Raw genomic sequence first — 20,778 nt, 5'->3', positions numbered from 1 at the left:
AAAAAGCCATAACAAATCCAGTCCACCTTAAATGTTTCCGTCACTGTGGAGATCCGCCCCCTGTGAGATGAGCGGAAGTAGGTGGAAACAGGCAGGCCAGACTGACTCTGACAGCAAAGATACGTCTGTCGCTGGGGAGCCAAACTCCCCCGGACCTGGTGTTTTGTTCTTTCATTTTTAAACTCCGAATGGTGTAGAAATAGAAGAAACGTCAACATGGCGCACACTTGGGAGCATCTCTCGACGACGCCGAAACTCCGGCTGGCACTTTTCGCCTTTCTCCCCTTTCTTGTTGTCTCCCTTGGCGACGCCGTCACGCGTTCTACGGAGGAAAAAACGGTCGAAACTTACGACAAATACTACAATTATGTTACCATGACCGCGCGTTTACAGTCCTTAGCTCGGGAGTACCCTCACATAGCTAACCTGTCGAGCATAGGTCAGTCTGTGGAGGGCAGGGAGCTCTGGGTGATGCGGATCACAGAAGACCCCAGCAGGGACACACCGGGGAAACCCAAATTTAAATACGTGGGGAACATGCACGGCGACGAAACCGTGTCCAGGCAGGTGTTGGTGTACCTTGTGGAGTACCTGCTGACTAGATATGGAGAGGAACCGCGCGTAACTGAGCTGGTGAACACCACGGATATTTACATCATGCCCAGCATGAACCCCGACGGCTTTGAGAAGTCCAAAGAGGGCGACTGCAGTGGCGAGAACGGGGGGCGAAACAATGCCCGAAATGCAGACCTGAACAGAAGCTTCCCTGACCAGTTCGATGGGACGCGTGTCAATGCAGCGAACATCCCCGAGGTCATGGCCGTGATCAGATGGATACAGGAGAACAAGTGAGTCACTCTCTTAAACACACTGTACACACACACACACACACACACACACACACACACACACACACACACACACAATAACCCAGAGTCCAATTGTTTGAGGTCTTGTTGCACAGGGCAGAGATCTTCAACAGGGCTCCTCAGATATACTGCAGGGGGTCGGCTAAATTGTTCTTTCCAAAGTTTTTTTTGTTTTGTTTAATATGTCTGAAAACATACATTAACATAAATGCAACGTATTATTATCAAATATACATTTGTGGGAAAAAAAATGATAAGGTAGTCATACACAAATACAATTGAGCTGAAGGATTCAATGTGGCTTCCAAATGTATGTTTAACATTAACATATGATGTATAAATATATGAATATGTTTATAACGACCCTTGTAATATCTCAGTATTGTATGCACCATAAAGAGATGTGTGTATAGACTTTAGGCCACCCTATCCGTAAGGCCAAATTTAATATGCAACTCAATTTAATGCAATATATGCAGTAGGGAGTCCCTGCTTCGTCTCTCTTAAAGCTATGGGGTCCTTGGCCTAAACAAAACGTTAAAGAGCCCTGGTCCAGAGCACAGGCTGGAATGACTTAAGTAAACCTTATTGATCTCTAGACACTTTTTGGTCAATGTGTATTTCACAGTGGAGGATTTAAGGAGTGACAAACGTTCCTGTCAATGAGCAACTCTTTGTCTCCTTTTATTATAACCTCAGGGGGTAGCAGGTGTGACTCACAAAAAGTACGACTGAGGTACACCTGGCACTTGGGAGTTAAGCTCAAGATAGATTTGTTGATAAATCAAGATAAATTCATCTGCAACTCTTTTCATAATCAAATAACTGTTTGAATCACTTTTTAAGCACAAATGCAAAAGTGGTTTCAGCTTCTTGAAAGTAATTTCCTTGTTTCTTGCTTTTTTAGTAAACTGAGTACCTTTGGTCTCTACACTACTAATATTTGGAGCACATGACATACAAACACAATGTCCATGGTTCCCTTGTTTACTGTCTGTCACTATACTATCAGCTATCCAATAAACCCATAAATGGCCAAAAGAATATATGCAGATTTATCAATAATGAAAGTAATCCTTAGGTGTAGCACTAATTTGAAGAGAGACAAACATTTTTGTCAATGAATAACTCAGTTCTCCTTTCCTTAATTTCCTTCTTTATCAGTGAGTAATGTGTATGACTTAAAATAAAGTCAGCAAGAACTGCTGGCCTTAGTCATGGTGCAACTAAGATTTACTTCGAAGAATAGACTTAAACACTGCTTGTTCATGAATAATCACTGAGTAAAAGTGGCCATGCCGGCTTCCAGGCTGCTATGCAGAAACGGAATTTTCCTCTAGGGTATTTCACACAGCAGAATTATTTCCTTGTTATGAAGAAAAGCTACATATGTGCATGAGAGTATTGCTCTCAGATGGACCTATCCTTCTAATATGTGCCATTGTCTCCTCAGATTTGTGCTGTCCGGGAACTTGCATGGGGGCACTGTGGTTGCCAGTTACCCTTTTGATGACTCAGCCTCCCACCAGCGGCAGGGCCACTACAGCCAGTCACAGGAGGACGGCCTGGTCCGCTACTTGGCCCTGGTGTATTCCCAGAACCACCCTGTGATGAAGACGGGTGAGCCCAGATGTCCCGATGCCCTTGATGAAACCTTTAAAGATGGCATCACCAATGGGGCGCAGTGGTATGACGTGCCTGGTAAGATGATCCACCTTTCTAGTTTAATCTTGTGAGGCACCACAAAATTATTTGTTCCCGTGGTGATCAGAAATCGGAAAACATTGGCCAGTTTTATTTGAGATGACCCACGTGGCGTTGATATTCTGTCTGGAAGGTGAGAATATCCAGCCAGAGACCGTTTTTAAAACTGAGTTCAGTGGTGGGGGTGACATACTATCCTATCGACTTCAATGGACCATCCCACCCTTTCTTATAGAGGCTAAAAAATGTCACTCTGACACTGACACTCTGAAGTGAAACACCTAGGTACTTTGTTGCCATGGAGATGGCCCGTAGACCTATTGTTTTATATTTGTTGTTGGCAGCAGTAAAACTCTTGTTAAAAACATTTTTCGTGACAGTCTAACCGATGTTATTGCTTGTTATCTCCCCATCCATGTATCTTATCGTTGTTGTTGGACAGTTTGCAGCATACATTATGTGGGTTTGCACAAGTGATATGAAAACCTGTTTCAGGAAGCTGTGACTCAGGAACAAATGATTACATCTTCCTTTACACTTGGCGTAGCAGAGCTGTTCTCACTCAAGGTTTTCTCCCACTGCAGACAACAAGTAAACAAATCAATCTTTTGTGAGCGCAGTAGCATAAGTAACAGTCCAGAGCAACCTGAAGAACTTGCTTTCCAAAGCTGCTTTTAGACAGTTTCCTGTAGCTTTATTTACTCATTTAATAAGCTCAGTTAAAAGGCAACATAAAGCAAAGGTCATTCTTTACCGTGAGTCCTGCTGCAAGTTATACTGTATACAGTAGCTGCATTGTGAAGCTTGTTATAGACATTTTAAAGGAAAAATAAATAGAATTGACTGGTTCTTCATAATACAACATTGGTAATTTCTTAATGACCCAAAAATGATTTTAGTCTCATACTTGAGTCTTTGAAGCACTGAATAGTGTGGCCTGGTATTGGGTTTGCCAGGTGTCAAGTTGATGAAAACTGTAAGCACATAAGCTCAGAGTGCTCTACTCATCATGTTTTTCTGCCAAAGCCTGTAATTACTGAATCTGTTAGAGCCCCACACAGGTTTACCATGACAGCACAGTTTGTTTGTGACTTATCTAATATATATGTATCCCTGTCCTGTTTTAGGTGTCTTTTCCCCTCCTTCTTCTGCAGTGCTTTGAGGTTAAGAAAAAGTCTCTACTCTGTATCATTCGGGCAGAAACTGGATCATGAACATACTACTACTCTTGTTTTGATGGTTTCTCCGGGGCTAACATGACAGATGGTCATGTTAGCGATCGCAGCTTCAGGTTACCACATTGCTTTCCCTATTGAGGTGTGCTTTGTTGTAGTAAAATTAAGCTCAGGTGAGGGTATTGTCTCTTCCAATTGTTTAATTCCCTTAGATTAGCATGCATTCGCCTTGGTCAGATGAATTGACCTGATTAAATTGTAGCTCTCCAGAACTGTATATTTCCTGGTTAATTTAGTGGAACCAGGTACTCCAACTTGATTGATCCATCAGAACAGTAAGTCAGTTTAGGAGTCTTTAAGATCTTTTAAGTATTCTTGAGTGTGATTCTTAAGTTTGTGGTTATGAAGTGGCAGTACGATGATGATTGTTCGGACCAACTGTCTGGGAGAAATCTACAGGTTGTAAGCAAATGTCTGAAATGTAGACAGGTTAAAGTGTTAAACTGACTCTTCAGGATTCCTTAAAAACTATTATTTGTCACTTTAGGTGACATATTAAGTCATTACATGTCACACTGTATGTTTACTTTCAAGATCAGAGGCTGCAAATCATTACCAAGCCTTGAGCGCAAGTTTTTACACTATCGCAAAAGTTTGCTAAGACTTGCCTGTGTAAATATTGGCCTTTATTCAGAAATGAAAAGCACAGTGATTACAGAATGCTGGTTTTGTTGTTGCTGTTTCTCCACTTAAACAGCAGGTATTCAGGCAGATTCAAGCTGTAATAGAAGCCAGTTATTAAAGCTCGTAGCAGCAGCAACTGTCCGTATATCAAGATGGTGAAAGATAGAAAACAGTGTAAAACTGTTGAATAGACAGTGTTTGTGTCTGTGTGACGTGTCTCGGTGGACAAAATGTCAGGGCTAAAACGGGGCTAATGTCAGATGATGGAAACGGTCAGGACATTGTGTGACATAATGAGTGGCCCAGGCAAAGAGCCAGGACCAGGAGTCAGGGACAGGAGAGTTTTTGTGTGGCAGTAGGGGCTGGTAATATTCAGCATAACATGTTATCTTGACTCGTAATCTTTAGACACAGTGTGGCCATCCTTTACTTTTGAGCTGGGTTCATGTAACCCTCAGCGCATAACTAGGGCACCCTGGTGTTGTTGAAAAATGTATATTGTCAGTTTTAAGCTTTTTGACTCACACACGGTCCACTTTGTTGTGTTTTTGTTTCATCAATTCCGAAATGTTTAAAATGTTTATAGGTCATTTGTTGAAAGCTGTAGGTCGTTGTAATCCAGTATGTGTTGAAAGTTACACGTCACTGCTTTTAGACATGAAAGGGAACAAGGTCTAGAATGTCATTTTACTGTATGGAAATACAGCTCTATAGCTGAGGATGTTCACACCTCTGAACCCGTCAAGCTTTTTATTTTCACTGTAAACAGCAGACAGTTATATCAATCACAGTAAAAATATTTTTCACTTTCCTGGATTATCATTTAACGTTTTTCTTAAAGTATTTAATTACATTGTATCACCAAAGCCTTAAAGTCATCTTACGTTATAAACATCCCTGTGCGTGCCCTGCACAGGAACTTCAGTCACCAGCTCCGACTTTGACTCCATTGTCTGGCGAGTGGTTTCCTGAAGATTTTAGGGTGTGTCACTGGATCCGGTACATAGACAGGATATCTAAGGTTGGGTCTGCCACAGTCTATCTGTGTGTTTGTTATTCTCTGTTAGCAAATAGGAGGTGCTTACTTTAAGTAAATGACACTAGATTCAGTTTGAACAACAGTACTTATAATGTAGCAGATGAAAATGCCTAACATCTCGTGACCAGAGAGAAAAGGGCTTTTTAAGTTGGTGCAGCCACATTTGGATTTCGACACATTTCCACAGCTGAATGTAGATCTAGCGTTATTTGCTCATCATTAGTAGGTGATATTTTTATAAGACTGAAGTTTGGTTTGGTTGGCATAGCACCCTGCTATCTCTGCGGCCACCACAGGGGGTAAAACCTCTTAGGATTTACCCCCTGACACACCTCTACACACCACCACATTCAAAATAAGCTCAGAAGGCATGGTCCCTATTGTCCTGCCATGTTTACCTTGTACCCACCAGTTTAGTATTGATGGGAATGCCCCTCCTGTATTTATTAAAAATGTAGTTTTTCTCTCAAACCAACGTGAAACAGACATCCGAGAAACATGTCTGAAACGTGTCAAATGAGCTTTAAAGAGTTTTTTCACTTCTAATGTGACCCTTTACAGTTCCCAGTGAATGCCCTGGCAGCCCTCGCCAAGTTTCAGACTGCTGAACAGCTGCTGCTTGACCGGGGATGACTCGTAGGAACTTGTGTTTGTGGTGTATATTTTGGTACTCCTGCTCTTAGAGCCAAGGCATGTACCACATAACAGCCGGCAGCGTTTCTCCTCAGCTTAAAAGGGACGCATTGTTATTTTGTTTCCTGCATTTCCTCCAGTTAGCAATATGACATTCAGGAGGATTTCATCATCAGGCAAGCAGATCAAATGATGTCTCTGGCAAAGGTTGCTTAGTGCCGTACAATAGAAAGGAATTTAATAGAATAGGTTGCACAAAGCACGGAAAAGAGCATCTAGAACTGTGGTGTTAGAGTATCTTTAAGTCTTTGGGTTGTGAATATTAGGTGTTTAGTGTACCTCTTCTGTTAAAACATTGTAAATAGATTTATGTGGACACCCCTTTGCTCTACATCATAGATAGTTAAAGGTCATTGTTTTCTGTTGTCGTATGGTAGATGTAGGGCTGTCCCAGATATCAAGGCTCCTTTCATCTGCGTACACTTCCCATGTGCACAACCTAAATATGTTTGGTACTAAATATGTCAAAATCCGCAGGTGCTGGCTCATAATCAGCTGTTTGCGGCTTGCAGCTCTATTTCTCGTTGGCTGTCCCTTGAACTCCCATGTAATTTCCCTTCAGAATGAGGGTCGAAAGTTCTATTTGCAACCACGAAAAGGGGTTCTGGGGTAATGCATATGTAACTCCTCACTAAGAGGAGTGGAAAGCTGGTTGCCTTGCTAAAGTAATTAGTTAGTGTTTGTTTGGTGATGTGTACGTCCTCTTATTTAGACCATTTGCACAGTAGCAAAAGGTGGCCGTTTCACTGGGTTCCTGAAGCCACTCAGCAGGCAGTCATGGCAACCCTCCAGCCAGGAAGCCTCTGGCCGCCTGCTGTCGCTCCAGGGGGATGGTCAGCCTGAACATAGTGGTGCGTCTTTCTGTTTGCCTTACTGCAGATGTCATGGCTTGTTGCCATATTAAACACTCTCTTTAAACTGTGGCATTAAAGAGACAAAGAGGGCTCAAGCCTTTCCAGACAGGGTGTCTTTCTCAGTTAATGAATTGGCCTGGCACCAGTGAGGGTCAAATTTATGGAAGCAGAGCATGTTTAAGAGCTGCATGTACACATCAGTTTCCTGGATTTGCACACATCCTTCTCTTTTGTATAATGTGTAATTGAATGTGTTTGGCCATTTCTTGCATGATGTACTAATTACATTTCTGCCATGTTATCTAGGAGGGATGCAGGACTACAACTACCTCCATGGAAACTGTTTGGAAATCACCATGGAGCTGAGCTGCTGCAAGTATCCTCCTGCTTCTGAGCTCCTTAAGGAATGGGACCTGAACAGGGAATCCCTAATAGCCTACATAGAAAAGGTAGAGCTTATAACTAAACAGAATGAGTGATGATGCATCATGTATGCATTCTTTGTATTAACAATAGCGCTGTCTTCAAGGTCCATATAGGTGTCCATGGCTATGTGAAAGAAGCCATAAATGGCACTGCCCTCACCAATGTCAACATTGTGGTGGCAAACATTCGCCACAACCTGACCACAGGAAGATACGGGGACTACTACCGCCTTCTACTCCCAGGAACATACGACTTCACAGCTGTGGCCCCAGGGTGAGAAATGCCATTGAAATTCCTTTGCATAGCAGGTTTTCCTAATACACAGGTTATGTATTTAAGGACAACACTTAAAGATGCCAAATTATTGTCAGGTTTGAAATGTAAGAGCAGTGACCGATTACAGCCCAGCGAGCTCCGTCTCCTTGACCCAGTTACATTTACCCACACATACTGCACTAAAGGAATGCTCAACATAACTTACTTCCTCTTACAGAGTAACTTTTTTTGTTCCTGAAGAAAAGGGTGTTTCGCAGCTTCAGTGGTGAATGACTTCCTGGTAGAGATGAAAAGAAAACTACACAGATTTGTTTTTTGTGTCAAGCATATGTTTTTTGGTCTGAACACAGGTACATGCCAATGACAGTCCGCAGTGTCCAGGTTGTGGAGGGAAAAGCCACAGAACTTAACTTTACCTTGGCACCTGTGGTCAAGGAGACTTCAGGTAGCATCACTGTGACTACATACTCCATACCATCCACCAACGAGCCAAACCTCTCCTCCACTACTACCACCACCACCACCACCACTGCCAGCACCACCAACTCTTCTGACTCCACCCAGACCCGGGTGGTTCTTTCTGATGGAAGCAAGAACAGCCCTCCTTCACTTCCAGCTGTACGTCAGCTCATCCAGCCTCAGATATTTCGTCATCACAACTACGCAGACATGGAGCTGTTCTTACGCAAGTTCAACAGCGAGTTCCCCTCTATTGTCCATCTTTACTCAGTCGGCCGCTCCGTGGAAGACCGCGAGCTCTACGTGATGGTCATCTCGGACAACCCCACTGTCCACGAGCATGGTATGTCTTAGACTGATGATTTAAGGAGTTGAGATAGTTTTCTTTACGTGTTATGAAGACTTTGCCCTTAAAATGTTCTGAGTGATGTGTGATGTGATCTCCTTTTTTTTTTTTAATTTGCTTGTCAGGTGAGCCAGAGTTCAAGTATGTAGCCAACATGCACGGTAATGAAGTGGTGGGCCGAGAGTTAATGCTCAACCTCATCGAGTACCTGTGCCTTAACTATGGTACTGACCCTGAGGTCACCCAGTTGGTCAACAATACCCGCATTCACATCATGCCTTCTATGAACCCAGACGGCTATGAGGTAGCCACTGAAGGTAAGTGATACACAGGCAGCAGTAAAGAAACACTATGTGCACAGTATGAGATGTAACATTATGGCAAATATGTTAGCAGACGTGGTGTAACGTTACAGGATTTGAGGAGTAATTTGATCACTTGACTAACATTCTTAAATTTACCGCTGTTAAAAAATGAAACAGGGCATAGTGACAAAGTGACCTAACCACATGCAGGGGAAATCATGACTGATACTTAATTTGCTCTGTGTTCATTAAATGTTTAGAGGTTTCCAGGGGCTACCACAATAAGCAGTTGAGTTGGTGTTATATAAGCTGTTCTTTAGCAAAATAGTATATGGTTACATATTATCTCCTTACTGCAGGCTTCACCTTATCTGCTGGTTGAAACGGCTTTAGTTGCACTGTCTTGTTTCTTTGAATATGTTTAAAGTATGTATGGAGTATGTTTTTCCAATATCTTTTTGCCGATAGCTGCTGATAATGATGTTACAGGAAGTAAAGGAAGCGTGGGGCTGAGTTTGTGCATACAGAGACATAGAGATCACTCATCACTAATATTTGTCTCCTCGCAGGTGATGTAAAGGGCTACAAAGGGCGCAACAACAGCAACAATTTGGACCTGAACCGCAACTTCCCAGACCAGTTTTTTACCATCAAAGAGCCCAGGCAGCCAGAGACTATAGCTGTGATGAACTGGCTGAAGAGCATCCCCTTCACCCTGTCAGCTAACCTCCATGGAGGTACAGTCTCACCCCTTGATAATGATCACTCCTATCTATAATTCAAAATATTGTGTATGTTTTCACATGTTTTGCTTTTTACATGTGTGTGTGTTTTAAGAGACAGTAACATGCACATGATTACATTTTTTTTTTAAGTAAACTTCAGTAACTGCTATGGATTACTCCTGTGATTGGCTTCAGATCCACACTTTAAATCTAGATTTTAGGCTAGATTATCAAGGGTCAAACATTTATGTGAGGTTTAATTGAACCACAAATTAATATATATTTTTTCGTCCTACCTTTTGTGGTGGAATTTAGGCTCCTTAGTGGTCAACTACCCCTATGATGATGACAAAGAAGGGATATCTCGGTACAGCCAGTCACCTGATGACAAGGTCTTTCAACAGGTGTCTAGAGCATACTCAGAGGTAATTGGACACTGTTGCTGTTGGATCCGTTTCAGTGTGGGATAATGTCTGCTTGTGGTTTCATGTTGTAATTGAAAAGACAATTTGAGTTAGGACAGATATAATCCACTGGCTTTGTGTAGGTTTGAAAACTTGACCACAATAGTACTCTCTGTTCTAACTTGTGTGTGTAGGAGAATCCTTTGATGCACAATGGACACCCTTGTGAGGACCTGTACCGTGAGGAATATTTTCAGGATGGCATCACCAATGGTGCCAACTGGTACAATGTTCCTGGTAAGCCTAAATCTCTCATCCTCCTTTGTTACTCACCACATCATTTTTATATGTAGAAAATAAGCTTTTTCCACAACTCTTTGGCCAACTTCTGTTTTATAGCGTTAAAATGCAAATTTAGTCAGTTTGTCTGCAAAAGGTGTATTCAGTGAAAAACAAATTTAGCTACTGTAGTTATAGGATTTAATGGTACTGATACAATTACATGTTGGATGTTTAAAATAAATCTCTATGGCTTTGTGCAGTTCATCTCAACATTTAATTAACGCCATGGTGTGTGGTATTTGTCAAAGTTTGAGATGAATTTTAAAGGATCACTTTTTTTCTCCAGGTGGCATGCAGGACTGGAACTACTTAAACACCAACTGTTTTGAGGTGACCATCGAGCTGGGCTGTGTAAAGTACCCTATGGCCAGGGACCTGCCAAAATACTGGGAACAAAACCAAAGAGCCTTGCTTCAGTTTATACACCAGGTAATAAACTTAAATCTTAACAGTCCCCTGAGCGTTCTCCTCACTTTACTCAGTTTTGCATCTACTCACGTATATGTGATTATGTGTCCCTGTAGGTTCACATTGGAGTCAAAGGCACCGTCTCTGACATTAGGGATGGCACAGGAATTCCCAATGCCACCATTAGTGTGGAGGAGATAGACCACAACGTCACCACAGCTCGTACTGGAGACTTCTGGAGACTGCTGACTCCTGGGACTTACTCTATCACTGCCTCTGCCCATGGGTAAAATTTGGATTTCAGAAGAAAGAACAAACAGACAATTTACCATCAAGTTTCTATCTACTGTATTTCTGTGCTTGTATGTCCACTTATTTCCAGTGCTATTAACTTTCTCTGTTATGTGCTCAGTTATAAACCTGTGAGGACCTATGCCACAGTCTCAAAGGATGGAGTAGAGGTGGTGGACTTCAGGCTGACCCGTGTACACACAGACCCTGGGGGGCAGTCTCCCAAGGGCCCCGAACCCACCCAGAACCCATCTGAGAAAGAGTTCCAGAGCTTAATCAAAGACCTCTCTCTCGGCCAGGGTTTGGAGGAGTTGGTCAGGACCACGGCCACAGAGAACAGCTTCCGCTACAGACGCTACAAAGAGTTGTCCGGCTTCGTGAGAGGCCTCACACTTAACTTTCCCAAAATTACATCTTTACACAGGTATTTGAACCAGCCAACGTCATTTGCTTTTTATGAATACTTAAATGTTTAAATGCAAATCTTCTATCCTGATATAGATCATTTAATATCTCAACAACAATATATATCATGATATAGCATGTTTTCTTGTAATTCAATAAATCAATAGTCTATATGAAAAAGTAACATTGGAAATGCCTATTTTGTATAGACTTGTTTCTCATTCAATTAAGAACTTAACATAACCTTATCAAGTGTAATTAATTAGAGAGGAAAGCATATTTTTCCCAGCTCTAGTTTGACACCTCTGTAAGCCAAGAGTCAATGTTGACCAGGTCGGCTATGTGTTTCACTTTAGTTCATTTTCTTATAATACTGACATATGTCCTTGTTTCTTCTCTTCTCCGTACAGTTTGGGCCAGAGTGTAGAGTTTCGAACCATTTGGGCTCTGGAAATCTCCAACAAACCCGGGGAAGCTGAACCATCTGAACCCAAGATCCGCTTTGTAGCAGGCATCCATGGAAATGCCCCAGTGGGTACAGAGTTGCTGCTTGAGTTTGCAGCCTTCCTGTGCATCAACTATGGCAAGAACCCAGCAATCACCAGGGTGAGTTTTGGAGAGTCTCAGGATATATAGTGTATTGATACCCTGGACTTCGTTGATCATGCATTAACTCTAACCTAGCTGATCAATGAGACCCGGATTGTCATCGTGCCTTCGATCAACCCCGATGGACGAGAACAGGCTGTTGAGAAGCAGTGCACCTCCACACAGGGCTCGACCAATGCTCATGGCAAGGATCTGGACACAGATTTCTTCGGTCAGTTATATGGATTTATGTGTCAGTTGTGAATTAAACAAATAAATGTCGTTGTACATACACTTGCTATAAAAAGCTAAGCATGCTCTAACTTTTCCTCTCCACTATATGTTTTACTTCTTTTTTTTTCAGGCAATGCGTCACAGCGTGTGGTGGAGGCCCAACCAGAGACAAGAGCCATGATGGACTTGATTCTAGACAAGAGCCACACTCTGTCTGTAGCCCTCGATGGAGGCTCCCTTGTTGCGACCTACCCTTATGACAAGCCCGTTCAGTCTGGTAGTTTTCACAAGCTTTTCATATGTAGTTATAAACATTCATCATACTGTAGCATTTTTTGCTGTTAAATATTACTTACTAGAACTAAGTTTGGCTGTGTGATTTTATGTCCTTTTTTTCCAGTTGAAAACGAGGGCACATTGAAGTACTTAGCAAATGTTTATGCCAACAACCACCCTAAGATGCACCTTGGGGACACTGGATGTTCAAATAATGGTCAGAGTATGTCAATTAAGTACTATTATTAATCCCTGTTGGCATTGAATTGTCATTAATAACCTAATGATACATTTTTGTAACTCAGTGGGCAACATCCCGGATGGAGTTATGAGGGCAGCAGAGAGGCAAAGTCACATGGGGAGCATGAAGGTAAGTGTCTCTGTAATCTGAAATAAAAAAAGCAAAATTCATTTTTCATTGGAGTTGGAGTGTTTTGCAAAAATATTTCTGTCCGAACAGCCTGTTAAACGCGATCCTGAATATTATATATATTATTAGTTTGGAGATATCCATGAAATCAAATGAGAAGTTAAAGCAAAGACAGAAATTGGCTTCTTCCCCACCACTGTGTCATATGTTATCTTGTGTGTACGTGTGCTCCCAGGACTTTAGCATGGACTTTGGCCACTGTCCAGAGATCACAGTGTATAGCGGCTGCTGTTTGTTCCCTCCTGTTGAGCAGCTGGCCACACTCTGGGCTGAGAACAAGAAGCCTCTCTTAAGCATGCTGGTGGAGGTATGATGCCAGATCCGCACAACATTGAGACTTTTAATAGATTTTTAACAGTTGTATGACTTGCACAACTTTTGTACCTGACTTTTAAATGAAACATTTTCAGAAAGCAACACAGCAGCATGTAAACACGAAATTAGTCCATGTTTTAGCTTTAAAACAAGTATTTTAAAGACATGAGTATAATATATATATATATATATGTATATATATATATATATATATATATATATATATATATATATATATATATATATATATATATAGTCCTTAAATCAAGGATTTAAGTTTTTTGAACTATTCTACTATCAAATAGCCTTAATTTGCCTTCCATTTCTCACCCAGGTCCATAAAGGTGTGCGTGGCGTGGTGAGGGACAAGAGTGGAAAGCCTATTGTTGGGGCGATCATTGTATTGAATGGGGGAGTGAGGGTCTTTACTTCAGAGGGAGGCTACTTTCATGCTCTACTGGCTCCTGGCAACCACAACATTGAAGCTGTTGCTGACGGCTACCAACAACAACGTCAAGAGGTACAACATCCCTTTACATACCCCTGTATTTTGTTGTCTAGGAATGTACTAGCTTTCAGGAAGATGGCCATGATGGGATAACACTTAACAAGTAAATCAAAGTTATATGTTCAGTTATAGTTACTTAAAATGTGTATATTATTATAATAATGAAAAATGCTTAAAATTCAAATGTTTAGTACCTCAGATAAAAAAAACAAACATGGACTGGCCTTTAGTTTACATTATTATACGTGACAATTTTGAAGATGTGACATGAGCATTTAATGGGGATGATAATGCTGGGTAAAAGAAGAGGCTTATAATGTCTGTTTCATATTTTTATAAGCAGAAGTCACATGTTGCCTTTTGAACAGGTGGTGATCATATACACACGTACAGTACAAACATATAATTTGATATACTGAGCTCTTTGGACTCTATGTAGATACAACACCTGAACAATTAAAATTCACGGCATTCACAGACGTTGGCTTCATTGGACTTGCATAGTTTGTCTTTTTTAAACTGTTAATAGAGAGGAGTTTTATTGCAAATGTCAAACATTCGACGTGGATTTTGTTTCAATAAACATTTGAAAAATGAATCCGGCTGATACATTACAGGAAAAGGAAAATGGCCCAAATAAAGGATCAAGAGACAAATAAAAAATGAATCATAGAAAGTCAGTGGGAGGATGTTACTGTGGTCCCCCATTAATGGCTATATCTATGAAAGGTGTAGGGCGGAGCACACAAAATCTCTCTATCATCTCCACCTTTCCATTTGGCTGTTCTGAAATTTGAAGCGTGGGGTAGGCCAGCTCTTTAAACAGATGTTCTTTAATGTTCCTGCCCAACTCCAGACTGTAGGCTGCGATCTTCCCGCAAGGTTTAAAGAGCAGGGGATCCACCACTGAATGATATGTTTGCTGGTACTCTGGTACAGTGAAGCCATGGATCATCAGAGGTCCTGGCATGCTAGTTGACACGCCACTGGAGGTCCTCTCTTCAGTAGTGAGGGCTCCGTCGCTGTGGGGCAGTTTGAGATCTGGAAGAATGGAAGCATTCCTTATATACCTGTCATCCAGGGCTTTCTGGGGGCCTGCTTCACTCTGCTCACACGCAAGGTCCAAATCATAACTTGGAGCCAACATGTATTTCCTCTCTTTAATAGTCTCCCCATATTTCTTCGGGCATCGAATACTCTGCCTTAGGCCATAGGGACGCATTTCATTCCTCTGGGAATTAAAGTGACATTAGTTTCAGTGGATTCAGGTCCTCTGTAGGTTCTTCTCCTTCATGTTGACAGAAAACTATGATCAAACCATATTGATAATAAAAAAAGAAAGAAAGATCAAGATCACTTACTCTTTGACAACAGCTCTTTGGGTGTGTGTTCCAGTCACATTACTGAATCAGGTTTGAAGTCCTTGTTTCGTGAGCTTCCCCCATTTTTTAACTGCACTTAAATAATGACACTGAATAAATGAGAGACACTTGCTATAGAGTAAAGTCAAGCAAGTTACAAAAAGTGAATTACGAGATTCTTGTCATTTATCTCTCAGAAGACCGTTGTATAATTTAGGATTTTAATGAGCCAACACTGAAATCCCATTTTGGACATACAAGACAACCTGCACCAGATTATACTGAGCAGTCACACCTGCAAATGAGGCTTGCTAATTGGGTAATTATCACCCACACTCCTGTAGGAAGACAGCTAAATGTCTTCACTTATATTTGGAGAAATAGCCAGAATGGATGAGATGATGTGGTAGAGCTTGATCCTGTCTTTATGTTGTTGCATTGTGAGTGTGGTGAAAAGTTTAAGAGAAGTAAAGTTTAGTGAGGCAGTTATGAGTTAGATGCTATCATACCCAGACCAAAAAAAAAAGTCAGATTCTGATATTTAATTTGCCGATTAAAAATGTTGCTGTTGAACTGTTGTCCCAGCCTGACCATGTTTTGGAGAGGCTCAGAAGCTTATTGAAGGATTTTTTTTGCTGTGTTGCAGGTGGTGGTGTCTTCCTATGAAGCAGCTAGCTCCATTATCATTGAGTTTGACATGGACAACAGCATCTTTGGCCTCCCCAGAGAGTTTGTGGTGGCCAGTGCAGGTAAGCATGTCTATGAAAAGGAATTGTATGACCAGCGTTGATGTATGTGTTATGCGACCTTTCCACGTAAAAATAAAGCCTATATGATTTTGTATTTTGCCGACTATGTGCTAAAACTGTTTTCCAACCTGAAGTTTCATATTTTGATTCCATGTTGCTAACAACTTTAAACTTTAAATCCATCCATCTAGTATGTTAGGGACATGCCCTCAAATAATGTATTCCCTTTCTGAAATACAAAAGTACAAAATAATACTTCTCAGTGTTTTAACAAGTATTAACAAAGACTTCAATAGTTTTCACTGAGAAATGTTCTTTGTTGACACTGAAGGCGCTGTCTTCTAAGGGGATCTTTTTCATTGATACTTAGGAAGAACCATCTTATCTTTTATGAATTCAGATTATACTTAATTGTTAGGTGTGTGGAATTAAAGGTCTCTTTAATAATCTCCCAGCCAAAAACTGACATGCTGAGTTGTATTGCTCTTCTTCCATGCAGCAGCCTCCATGACAGCGTTGGTGGTGACGGCGTGCATCATTTGGTGCGTGTGTGCAGCCAAGTCTAATCGTCAAAAGGACGGCTTCCACCGCTTGCGACAGCACCGAGATGATTATGACGATGAAATCCGGCTCACATCCATGGGCTCCAAGAAGTCGCTGCTCGCACATGAGTTTCAGGACGAGAGTGAAAGTGATGAGGAGACGCTGTATGCCAACAAAATCTGAGAAACACCAATTTTGCTGTTTGCTCAGTATTTTATTTTGATCTCCCCCTTAAATTTAACCAGCAAAGAACAGGTTGAACTTCAGGCAGAATCTCTGTCTCTTTTTATGACTGAGATATAGGAGTGATAAAGACGCTTTTTGTTCTGTTATATCAACAAGCTCTAAGGACTCACTCCCAGTCACTCAGTTATTAGTGCTACTAAATTATTACTTTAAAAGCCTCCTGCTGATGTCTGGACTGAAGGGTGTGCTCTATCTCTGCCTGACAGGATCAGGAGAAAAGGAAAAAAGTGGTAATAGAGGGAGAGAGAAATAACTGTGGCCCTCATCCGTCCTTATAGCAGATTTTGAGTTCCACAGCTTCTTCCGAGCCACGCAAGAGTGCTCTCTTAGTCCACGACCCGTCCCACCTGGCCAAAGGGTTCCAGCCGATAAATCCAAATAAACTCTTGTTTAGTGGATGTGTAATGAACTCTGGATAGAAGTGCTTAATCTCACACTGATATCATGGATTTCTTTCAATACCACTTTGCGCTAAGAAGGTAGAAATCATATGTTTCTTATTATCCAAGACAGCATTGCCACATTGACGTGTGCAAGCCTTTAGGAGACTGAATCCAACACTGTGCCTTGGCTTCTGTAAGGTTTCCAGTCTGGTCGGGCTGTAGTATGTGACAAAAAGCAGCACCTTCATGAATAGATAGTTTGATCCATCCTATACTCAGGTGGTAGGAAAAGAAATTCTTATTAGTGGACTTCTGAATTCCAATGTTGCACTGATTCTGCACAAGTCACTCTAGGTCGGCAGGCCTGGGTTCAGTCATTTTGTATTTTTCCAGTGAATCAATGTTGTGGCCAGAATCATCATCATGCTCATGGGGACGAGCTTCTCAAAAGCTTTAAAGTATCAGGGAGAATTGGTTACCAATGAAATGCTTGAATGAAACTCCGACTGCAGGCCAGGGTGCTCTTACGTATGCACGGAGGTCACTTGCACTAAATGGAAAGCAAGGATTTTCCCATATCATCGGTAAAGAAAACAACAAATTTCTAAATATGTAATTATAAAAAACGAATGTATTGTTTTTCTCTTTTTGTTTTAATTATAGGATGTAGGTTTATTCAAACTGCCTGTACATGGAAAGTCTGTGCCCGGTTTTTGATCGATGTGCATTCTCACCATGTCCCATAAGGAATATCAATTCTGTTTTCATTTGAACGTGTTTGTGTTTATTCCCCCACTAAACAATACTCTGGAGTGCAAAAGTCATACTAGGTATGTCTGTCCGTTAATGATCGCTGCCTGCGAATTAACGTCAGTGAACACTGCATTCAAGTTTAAAGGTCCAGTGCAAAGAAATTCTTATTTTTCAAACTTACTGTCAAACAAAGGGTGTGTAGATCATAACCCATTGGACTGACAATTACTATGTTAATATAATATGCACTGTTGGAGATACTTTTCAGCCAGTTTGATAGATACACTGAAAACCAGAGGACGGCCTTAATGGCTTAAAAGAACGATGTAGCCTGGTGTGAAATGATATGCCGTAATTTGCCATTTATCTTATGTTTAAGATTGAAGACATGCAAGTGCAAAGTTATTAGAAGGAAATGAGACTTCTGCGTTGGTAATCTAGGCCTGAAATCTCCAACATGGCACAGAACTTGCCCATACTTGTGGTTTTCTTTGCATTAGAAATCCATGTGAAATCATTCCTAACTAAATTTAAATTGATGCACTGGATCATTAAAATCATGTGGCTCTTAAATTGGGAAGGCCATGCGTTTGTCCATCACATATTTTGAAGGAATACACGCTTATTCACTAAAATTTGCCTTGATTTCTTTTCCTCTAAATAAATGCAGCTGTCATTGGTAAAGTTATACCTGATGTATATTATGTTTCTTTCTTAAACTGTTCCTGTGAATGCGTGTGTGAATTTTGAAAGGTCAGTGCGTGCCAGGGTCACACAGTGTCGGTGTGAAGATTTTATATAAACTGGAATCTGCTGTAAATAATGTTTGCAAATTGTGAATGGGGAAATACATGCAATCCTTGTTAACCATCAGTCTACACACATTTAATAAAAACCTCTGTGTGATCATGTCATGCTAACATGCACAAAACTCATGAAACACGACGCAAGCCTCTCACATCTCTCTTGCTTTTATGTTGCTTTGCTCTCTTTTTAGTGGCTGTGGGTGCTGTGGCTCAGAGTGCCAAACAGGCTGTCATTTAATGTCAAGGTTGGTGGTTTAATCCCTGGCTCCTCCTTTCTACGTGTCAAAGTGTCCTTGAGCAAGACACTGGACCCCAGATACCCCTTGATGGCCATGATGAGTATGTGTGTATTGAGTCTGCACATGTTGGTGAAAGAGGCATTGCAAAGTGTCTTGTGAGGGTTGAGAGGAGCTATAAAAGTGCAGTCCATTTACCAGTGTAGGGGGACCACAGTCGTGTGATATGAGTCACTGATATTGTATTTTTGCAGCTGATAATAAAGAGGCCACCCTGGGAAGTCATAGAATCAAAAAGAAAAACAAAAGTTAACATATTGTCAACTTAATATTAAGTTAATGAATAAATAGAACTTAATATTGTCATATTTCAACCATATTTGTTATTTCATTATTTTTTAATGCTAATATCCTGTTATTTGTATAAATACACAAGCAAACTGTTGATATTGTTTATTTGACCAACTGGGTGGTCTTGGAAAACTGCTCTGTTACATTCACTGCTGGTTATATGATGCAATATTAATAATGAAGCTGGGTAACTTCTTTGACATTTGCTGAGGTTTAACAGCACAAAACACACGAAATGAATGCAAAAAGATCACAATTTGACAGCTTAAATACATACTTGATATGTCCTGTATGTATGTTTCAAGAATTTAAAAAGGACGCAAACAAAAGACAGAGATCAGTGTAGTTGTTGAACCCCGCTTGGCCTCAAGGTGGCGCTGTTTATACTGTGTCATTGTCACACAGGGTGGTGTGTTGCCTGAGAGGCTCAGCTGAGGGCGACACACTTTTTAAAACTTTATTTACACAAATAGACCTACAACAGTGATTACGGTTTAATCCTCAAACAATACAACAATAGTAACAATAAGAATATGGCTGGAGGAAGTGTATATATCATAATCAAAACAAAACATCGGTACATAAATCATTACAGATCAAATTCATTTCACAGCTTTGCAGTTGGTGCTGTCCTTTAGTGTGTCCAGGTAGTTAAAGTAAGAAATCAAAACAATACAATTAGCTTTCTGGTTTGAAAATGTGGTGGTGTGTGTATATGAATTTAGCTAAAAATAAGAAAATAGTATTAACATTAAACTTTTTGACAGGAAATATATTTTCAAAAATGAAATCAGCTTTGAGTTTGAGTCGTAAACCTAACTTTCTGCTTAAAAAGAGGGAAGTTTCACAACACAGTGTTTGACTAAAAGAGCATTCCCCAAAAAAACGTTACGTTGTTTCATCTGTGATGTGACAAAAGGAGCAGAGAGGATCAACATTTAACATAAATCTTACAATAACAGAATTTACAGGATAACATCTGGGCAATAATTTCAGGGACACCTCTTGCAACTGATTTGAGAAAAAAAAACTTCCTGGGTAATAACCAGGTTTTTTTCCCATTCTGTATCTAATATTACTCCAGGGAAATATATAAGCAGCTTTTACTAATTGTGCATCTTTGTATTAATTCCCTTACACATCTATTATTTGTTTTTATACTGAAAAAAGAGAGAGGTCTGCTGGATATTATCTCTAACTGCAGATGAAAGTAGAATTTTAATACCTGAAGGAACTGCATCAAAGACAAGGAAGGAAGCACAGCAATGTTATTCTCTGATAAAAAATCATTATATGTAAATAAATGACCCTCCTTGTCAAACAGTTGACATACAAATATTATACCATTATCAACCCAATTCTCTAAAAATAATGACTTGCGTTTAAAACATATATCTTAATTATTCCAAATGTAACATTTGTGAGGGGGAAAGTGATGTTTATATATCAGGGACCAGCTTAAAGGTAACTGTTTGTGAAAATCCGAAAGTTTCATGCGAAGCTTTTCTATTTTATAATTACATCTTAATAAAAATGTAATTCCCTAGGCTTCAAATATATGAAACACTGATGAAAACATGACACGGGAAACGTC

At 40.6% G+C, this 20,778-nt stretch overlaps 1 protein-coding gene across 2 annotated transcripts; it reads left to right on the top strand.

Annotated features, from left to right (window-relative positions):
- Positions 1-91: 91 nt before the first annotated feature.
- cpda (carboxypeptidase D, a) lies at positions 92-19,243 on the top strand. Of its 2 annotated transcripts, none has more exons than XM_083913676.1 (21): positions 92-848; positions 2,323-2,570; positions 7,325-7,467; positions 7,548-7,717; positions 8,071-8,522; positions 8,651-8,842; positions 9,400-9,567; positions 9,871-9,980; positions 10,154-10,256; positions 10,588-10,730; positions 10,826-10,995; positions 11,122-11,424; positions 11,816-12,011; positions 12,090-12,225; positions 12,358-12,504; positions 12,628-12,720; positions 12,809-12,873; positions 13,109-13,240; positions 13,583-13,768; positions 15,764-15,866; positions 16,366-19,243. In XM_083913676.1, the coding sequence occupies exons 1-21, from the start codon at positions 217-219 to the stop codon at positions 16,590-16,592; spliced, it is 4,119 nt and encodes a 1,372-aa protein (XP_083769802.1). In that variant the 5' UTR covers positions 92-216; the 3' UTR covers positions 16,593-19,243. The 2 variants fall into 2 exon arrangements, with proteins under 2 accessions (XP_083769802.1, XP_083769801.1); XM_083913675.1 differs by having other exon boundaries at positions 12,628-12,726.
- The last annotated feature ends 1,535 nt before the right edge of the window (positions 19,244-20,778 follow it).

This window comes from Echiichthys vipera (assembly GCF_963691815.1).
Source record: "Echiichthys vipera genome assembly, chromosome: 5".
NCBI classification, from domain to species: Eukaryota; Metazoa; Chordata; class Actinopteri; order Perciformes; family Trachinidae; genus Echiichthys; species Echiichthys vipera.
Note: the sequence above shows the minus strand (reverse complement) of the source record. Positions and strands in the feature narration are given on the sequence as shown.